The following is an 8,756-nucleotide window of genomic DNA, read 5'->3' on the forward strand; positions in this document are numbered from 1 at the left end:
CACTGGAGTGGAAATGGTATTTGACAAGTAGCTATTAGGACGTCGGAGATAACCTGTCTTTCCAGGACTTCCAAATTATGGCCATAAATGTAATTTTAAAGGATGAATCGTGTTTTTTTAATTGGTCAAGTGCTTGTATTAATTTAATTTTTAAAGTGAGTGATAAATAATGTCACCGTTTGAAGGTAATGATGCACAGTTGGAATGTAAAGTTAAAAAAGGTAATGGCTGAATATTTACTCATTTATGTTAATGTGCTTTATTTTTCAACATGTACGTATGAAGTACAAAATTAAATGATTTTAGTGACCGAAAGAATTTCAGAAAATATTCACATAGTTGCAAATGAACCATCCCTTGCATTCTATCGTCTGCAGGAGCATGTACGTAAAGCATTGCCACCAATGGTTGATAAGAGAATGGAAGTTGGAAAACTGCACCAAGAGCTGCAAGGTCGTTGCTATGATGCGGAATATGCCGTTAGGTAAAGTTAGTTTGTTAAATATTTTTGTTAGGAAGGTAAGTGAATCATCTTGTCACTGTCAAAAATAGACCGATTTAAAAAGAAATTACGATCACCAGAAAGCTAAAGTTTCATCGCTTTATATATATATATATAAAAAATAGAATAGAAATATTTTAATTCATTGATTCGTATACAAATCGTTATTAGATGTGCCCTTAGGAGGATTTCAGCCCTGTGCTATTCAGAGCCACACAGCTACCACAATTTTCCCCTCTAGGAGCATTATGCTATCTTAACTTAATTACAAATAATTAACAAACCACAAATATTTATAAATGTTTGTAATTGAATATAGAAACAGCCTTATATACGAGGCCTTATATTAACTTACATAGTAATATAAGGATGTTTAAAAGTGATACTGGTTGGATGTTGTGTTAGAAGCAAAGACGAAAGAAGTTTTGCACCTTTTCAATCAAAAATTAAATGACTACTAACAACGGAAACAGAGAGGGGACTATTAGTGGTAGCGCGTTGACTCGCATGAAGGTGCTAGTTTCAAGTACTGCGCTTAGATTATCTTTTTTTAGAGCTCACTTACAATTGATGGTCTGTTTATTGGTAACCAGAGAGCAGTGTCATCAGTGTGTAGTGCACTTACTCAGGAGTGGGCTGCAGTGCTTGAGGTATTGCCGTGCCCTAATTGTATATACTAAATAGTTTAATGTTTTAAAAAAGTAGTCAAAAAAACTGTAGTAAGAAAAAATCTACAATGTCAGGATGTTTTCTGAATCAATAAGTTTTCTAGTAATTACCAAACATATTCATCTTCTCTCGACCCCTTAAAATCCTTTATAGCGGCAAGCTGTTTGGCCTGCGCGTTACACACAGGATTGCCTTAGGTGCCATCCTTAGCCCCTTGCTATTCTACATCTATATTGCTGATTTGTACGCTGATACAGGTGCAGATGGTTCTGTATCTCTATATGCTGATGACATAATTCTTTTCAGCCAAAAATCAACTATAGAAATGACCAAAATAAAACCACACAGCTACGTTGAAGTTTTAATACATGGTAAACCGATCTTGTTCTCATATTGTTTGAGAATAAAATCAGTGTGACTGTTTTTACCAGACATAGAAAGTCCGCGTCGTTGCCATCTCTGACATTAGGAGAGTATCATCATCTTCGAATGGAGCCAACTATTAAATCATTAGGCATGACATTAGACAAAAAATTGTTGTATAGACGACATATAGAGCACTTGGCGAAAAAGTGTGACCAATTTCTCAAAATTCTGCGGAGGTGCTTGAACTATGGTGCTGATATCCAAACATCGTTAATGCTCTACAGAAAATTAATTTTTTCCAGGATAGATAAAGGATTTGTCCTTTGTAGGGACGCCTCGCAAACCTACTTAGCGAAAGTTAATAGAATTCAGTTCAAAGCACTGAGCTCTTGTCCGGGAGCTTTCAACTCCACTCCCATGAATACATTTCTGGAAAAGGCCCGTGAATTTCCTCTTAAAATTAGAAGGAAGCTTTTTGCGTTTCGGCTGGCGTTCAAAAATCATCCTATTTTTCGAAAAATTTGTAATGTATCAACTAGAGTTTTAACTGAAAAATATTGGCTTGAAACGAAATCTCCAATTTTAGTTGAGATTTTCTGCAACAGTCGAGCTTCTCTTTCTCATTACATCACCTTCCCTCCTTTTCAGATAATTCTTTGATTCTCACTTCAAACCGTAGTACTTACATCTTCATCAACTTTCAACATTACGAACTCAACCTTTCAAATTCATTAAATAATTTCAACTTCCTAGCGCTCTCCAAAAATTAAAACTACCCAGTGGTGACCCTTCCTTTTTGATTTTGGACATATAATGGTAGGTTTGTGTATCTGGTGAGAGACACTGCCGATTGGCGGGAAATGAGAAAGCCGATAGCAGCGCGAGATTGGCCACCAGTCTCGAAGAAACTTTAATAGAATAACTTTCACCCTCAGCTATAAAAAAAACTACTGTAAAATAATTCGTTAAAATAAATAGCATAAAATTTACTTGATTTATAAAGTGGCCAAAGGAAAGTCTACATCTCCGTACAATCCTTCTCCCAGTACAACCTAATTAACACAAACCTACCATTATTGTCCAAGATCAAAAAAGAAAGGTCCAACTGGGTAGTTTTCGTTGGTTTATTTGTTGGGAACAATAAAAAAAAAAAGTTTTTCTAGTTTACAAAAAATAATTTGAATACCCTTTTGTATCTTTTCAGTGCTGTTAAGGCTATAGAGAATGCAGAATCTAGCTTCCAAACTACCCAAGATCTCTTGAGAAATGCATTATTTTTTAAACAACAATTAAAGTATAAGGAATCTCAAAGGTTTGTTTCTAAAAATACTTGTACAACAAAAAGTAATTTTCATCCTTTTCTAATAAAATGGGTGATAATGAGAAATCTCAAGAGACAAAGCTGGCAAGATTTCGTATTCTTAAGTGAAGTATAATTAATGCATCCTTTCCTAAAAAAGATGCAAACAATTATAAATAATAAAACCTATTTTAGTAAATAATAAAATTATTGATTCTTTTATGTAACATGATTTGCACCTTGATTACATAATTTTTTCTATAATTTCAGATCCAAAGAATCAGGATCTGTATACAAACGCCTTTCTGCTCATATTACACTAGATTTACCAGACCTACCAGAACTTTCTGATGCTTTGCGTGAGACTGCATCAAAAGTTGAATCTATCATGAACCAAGCAAAGACGAGCAATTTTCCATCTTCGGATGACAGTTTAGTAACAAACAAAAATTGAAAATGATGTGTAGTGATATGTAATATATATTTCGGCAAACTATGAATCATAAGATTATATTTTTTCCATCTTAAATGTATTCCTATTCACTACTGTAGAAGAGTATCGATAAGTCATGGACTAGCACTGTAGAGTAAGGAAGCTTATTGCTTCTCGACACTTTCAGTAGTCTTGTGGTTTTTAGAAATTCTGTCTGTCAGTTGCGTATTGTATGTTTCTCTGCTAATTATTTAAAGTCAAAAAACCGTTGGGAATTAAATTACTCGACCTAGTGGAGTTACATTCTACTCTTAAGTAAAAAAATTTGTTTAGGTAACAAATAAAATTAATTACCAAAGCTAACTACTTTAAACAAATAAGTCGTATGATAAATATTTCTTCTGCCCTTTTAAAAATTTATATTACGTATCTAATAATTCTGAATCTGAATTCATGAAAAAACCTGAAACCAGAGCAAAATCATACTTTAAAATGGCGAACAGCAAAATTAAGAACTAATCTTAAATTACCATCCTTAAATTGAGAATAATGTATTAATAAATTGTTGTATATGCATTTTTTTTTATCCTGAACCCGTTCGGACTTCTCGTGATGTTTTGAAATACATTAGCAAGGAAGATGGAGGACTGTTTGCACATTATATCCATACAAGTTCTACTTCTATTCGGCATCAGTGTCTTTATTATTTTCGTCAAATGGAATCATTTATTTTTTTCAATCGTTAGTTGTTGAACATTTACAAATTTTTGATAAATGTGTATGAAAACTTCTTGTATCCATTAAACTTAGTTGCATTATACTTTAATTTATTGATTTTGATTAGTGCAAAAGAGTATTTAGGGTGAAGGGACCTGTAATTGACTGGGCACCAGTAATTGACATACCAGATATAAACTGGTATTATAAGGGATATGAGCCGTTTTTAGTGGTGATTCTTTCAATTTCGTTATTGAGAAGCCTTTAGGCAGCAGTTCCAGAAAAATATTAATTTTTGGAAGGTTCCTTGGTATCAGTGGAAGGTTATTTGTGTTAAAAGTTCAAAATCAAGGAAAAAACAAGCCGTTGCTAAGGAGGATTGATAAGAAAATAATTTTTCTTTTTTCTTATTTTTCGTTTATTTGTTCATATATTCGTGTGGTTTCAATGTTCTGTTATAATTAGTATTACTTGTAGATTTCATTTATGTAGTTTTTTTTTTAATTATAAGAAGCATTGAGCATTAAACTGGGGCTGTCAATCACTGGTCCTTGAAACGGCAATCTGCCCAGTAATTGACATGTATGTCAATTACTATTCCTACAGCTTTTTTGTTTGAGACCAGTGATTGACTTCCAGGGAAAATGATAAGATAGGTTGATAAATTTTATTATAATTAAAAATTCAATACATTGTAAAATAAAATCATTGATAAAAATCGGCAACATAAAATAAATAGTAAAACTTCCAACAAAATATGTTTAAATTAATGAATTAGCAAATGTACGCCTTATTTCAAGAGGGCATGCAGAATGATTATTCTGTAGAGAACAACAATGTATGAACAACAAACTGGAATAATCGTGATCGCCGAACAGCTTCCGAGGCCTACGTGATTGATAAAAACGACGCCCACTTATCGGAGTTGGAAAATCTCTCATTCTCCCTCAGTTTTGGGTCCTTGCCACATGCCAAAGAAGAAAGGGAGGAAATGGCTGAACCATAGAATTCCATCAAATAAAACGGCCAGGGGAAAAATGAAGCTCCCTCAAGAGAAGTACCAGGTGCGAAATTAAACATAAGTGGAGAAGTTGGTGACTTTGTGATGTTACACATTACTTACTTTTTAATCTAGTTTTTTTTCCATTGATGTTTCATTTATTTATTACTGTTGTAAGTGCGAATGCTTACAACCTGAGGCGGGACGCGATGAACGTGCACACAGTGTATATATAAATGAGCCCAAGAGGTAACTCAGTAATAATAAACTATCAAATACTGTTTAAATGCAGAAAATAAGAATGAATTACATTCAGATAGTTTGGTTTCGAAGCAAATGACACTGGCAGCACAGATTGTGGAAAATATTAGCGAAGTGCTCCAAAAGAAGGGAAGCGTAGGAGAAATTTTGTTCACTAGAAAGCACCAACAACTCGAACCCAAAGACGCGTAGATGCCATCAGTAGCAACGTTATAGGCGGAATGGATAAAACAAGGATGTGACCACATAGTCTAATCGGAAGTAGAGAGTTTGGTAAAGTGAGAACCAAAAAAAAATTCCCAAAAAGAGGTTTAAGTAACAAAATATTTAGCGGAAACTTGGAAGGATAAGAGAGCGGAAGAGTTGAGAGAAAGAGATAAAAGCGAGCCGACAGACATTCTGTACGATCTAACAAGTATGTTAGCTAATATCTCCTTGGTACTATTGAAAGTAAGGGCTGTTATTCAAATTACCTGTCTTGGCTTGGGGACTTAATTAAAACTGTCCAGTAGGACAGTTGTGTAAGGGTTGGTCGTCAAAAACTGCATAAAAAAGCGTAAAGTTGAAAAAATATTAGATTATTTAGGTTTGCCTATTTAAAAACTGATTGTAATTAATTATGAATAAGACTGATTTTTGTTATAAATCCAATTGAAAAAGTGATTTAAGTGATTTATTTAGATTTAAAAGGATTTTGAATGCATATCTTATGTCGTTTCATGAATATATTTGTATGTCAATTACTGGTCCCACCCCATGTCAAACACTGGTTCCACCGAAAATTCGGTATGTCTATTACTGGGTCATTGACATACTTTCAAAAAAAATCATTTTTGGTTGGCGTAAAGATCGAATTTACTGCTTTTAAAATATTAATAAAATAAAATACATCCTACTGGAGCGGTACAATTTTACAACCTACACCTGGAGCCAAAATAACGGAAGTTATTCTACCTTAAACTCGAATTTTTTCTTAAGCAGTCAATTACTGGTCCCTTCACCCTAATTGGTTTGAAATTTGTTTTACTACTTGCTACTAATATAAGAAAAGACATTTTTATTGATTCAACCCATCTAATATTTGTAAAAGCTTATTATTTAAGTCATTATTGCATGGATTTGGTTATTTAGTATTTTATGGCTCATTTGGTAGATTAAGTTAATCCATTTGATACGTTATTTTGCATCTACATAAAGAAACAGAGAGTAATTCTACTAAAAAGTAGACTATTTGAAATGTGGAATTCAGTTGAACGGATCTGTTTTGGAAGATACTGATTTTAATCAATGTACCGGATATTCTTCAGGAAAAATCAATTTGTTTGATTTAATCAACGAATCAGACATCAATATTGGCATTCCAGGAATGTTTTGAAACACAGTTTGAAAGAGCAAGTGGAACATTTGTAGATTCCGGTAGCGAGTTCATCATTTCTAATTAACATTCATAGATTTTGCATATCAAAGCTTTCTTTACAAGTATCTAAGAAAAAATATAGACAAAATATAGTGCATATTTGAAGTTATAAAACAAATATGTAATATTATGAATTTTTGACTGTTGTATGTATTATTAGTTCTTGCCCTTGAGTTTATATTAAGTTGAAGTAGTTTATTTTCATCCCATTTAAATAAACGTTGTAATTATTTTATTTCTATTTTGTGTATTTCTTACTATTTGCTATCTGTGGCAACTTTTCCTCATGTGATTCCACCAATGCAGTTACCCCACATTCACATCGTAAACTTTTGTTCATGTAGCACCCGATCATGAGGATGTAGCATTGAAATATACAACTCAAAAATAGAGACACTTTAAAACTAAACTCTGTGTCAACCAGACTAATAATTTATTTGTCAATCTACCGAGATAACAGATGGATCTGTTATTATTATGAGGATTCATTCATTTCAGGTAATAAGAGTTACAAAGCAAATGGAAGTTACTTCTCCCTGCAAAAGCGGCTCCAAGAGCTATGATAAAAGTCAATTGAACTTGCTTTTTACCGTTTAGAGGAGCAGAAGGTGCTATGTTCATAGATTTCAATGTGGAACAAATAGCCCTAAATCCACCGGTTACAGCGTTAACTGATTTCTTCACGTTATAACGAAATGATGCGTTTGCTGAAATCACTGCTGTAATCGGAAGTGCCCACTTATTCCACTGTAGAAATGCGGGTAGAAAATATTGAACGACGCAAACAAGGGGAAGAGTCGACGGACAACGTGGCATATTTAAAGAAACTACTTCAGGCAGACTGTACACCGTACATCTCAATCATGATGAATGATGCATTCTTAGCATGCTGCTGGTAAATGTGCCTGGTTCAACGTTTTCCAGCAATTGCAAATTGTCAACGGCATTACACATGCCACTTTCCGATGTGCATGTCAAGCTCTGAATTTATTGGATAACGACCGACAGGATGTATGAGCTAATGACACGTCACATTCAAATCAAATTCGTGTATTGTTCGCAATCATAATGACCGCCAGCTCTCTATAACAGTATAAATCGCACATGCTTCAATCGAAGAATTTTTCGTCGAATACGCAAGAAAAATTCGGACATGAACATGGCTTTTACAGCAGAAATCTACAAAGAAGCGGTGATACTTCATAATGATTAAGATTTGTGCTTAGAATTCGCGAACAATGTTAACAAACAATCGGGAAAGCCATAACCAATCGATCTGCTGCAACTTCGTTCGTTGTAGAACTGCGCCGTGAACAAAATTACATTACGGTTGATCTTTTTTCGTATATGCAATCAAATATTCCTGAGCTAACGCTTGAGTAAAAAGGCATTTCCAACCAAATAATGCGAACTGTTTATAACGGTGTTGGGGAAATCTTCTTAGATGCGCCAAGAAGAACCGATAAAGCGTTCCTAATTCGACTGATTCTGGCAGCAAGTCAATCCCAAAATGACATGGCCTTAGCTCTTGTACCGTCCGGAATGGTTGCGACATTGCTACCAGGTGGAAGGACTGCTCATTCCGCTTTGAAACTGCCATTGAACATGCCATTCGTTGAAGCATCCGGCGTGGTAATAGTATTGCAGAAATGCAAACTTATTATTTGGGATGAATGCACAATGGTGCACGAAAACTCGCTCGTAGCTCTTGAACGATCATTGCGAGATTTGCGTGGAAACATCAGACCAATTGGGAATGCATTAATATTGCTTGCAGGAGATTTCAGGCAAACATTACCTGAAATTCCTCAATCTACTCCAGCGGACGAAATAAAGGCTTGCCTGCAATACCCTACTTTGTAGCGACACGTAAAGACGTTAAAATTAACTACCAATATGCGTGTCCAGCTGCAAATTGGAGATTAGAGAGGGTAGTATCCAGAGAAAAGGTTGAACTGAACCTTTGGGCATCTCAGAAATTTAAATCTCTAGGTAGTGATGATCATTAGCTCTCATTTTAAAAAAATTGGTAAGTTGCAAAGAAGTTGTGGTTTAAGATTTTACGAGATTTCCTCAGTAGGAGCCGTAATC

At 34.4% G+C, this 8,756-nt stretch overlaps 1 protein-coding gene across 3 annotated transcripts; it reads left to right on the plus strand.

Moving 5' to 3' along the window:
* On the plus strand, positions 1-3,846 carry LOC141461762 (BLOC-1-related complex subunit 8 homolog). 3 transcript variants are annotated; one of them, XM_074143066.1, is made up of 5 exons: positions 27-221; positions 307-484; positions 1,057-1,152; positions 2,742-2,849; positions 3,108-3,846. In XM_074143066.1, exons 1-5 carry the CDS (start codon positions 170-172, stop codon positions 3,289-3,291), a joined length of 618 nt encoding a protein of 205 aa, XP_073999167.1. In that variant the 5' UTR covers positions 27-169; the 3' UTR covers positions 3,292-3,846. The 3 variants fall into 3 exon arrangements, with proteins under 3 accessions (XP_073999170.1, XP_073999167.1, XP_073999169.1); XM_074143068.1 differs by having other exon boundaries at positions 1,096-1,152; XM_074143069.1 differs by lacking the exon at positions 1,057-1,152 and having other exon boundaries at positions 1-221.
* Positions 3,847-8,756: the final 4,910 nt, after the last annotated feature.

Source organism: Rhodnius prolixus, unplaced genomic scaffold (genome assembly GCF_049639745.1).
Source record: "Rhodnius prolixus isolate KJV_2025 unplaced genomic scaffold, Rpr scaffold_12, whole genome shotgun sequence".
Lineage (NCBI taxonomy): Eukaryota > Metazoa > Arthropoda > Insecta > Hemiptera > Reduviidae > Rhodnius > Rhodnius prolixus.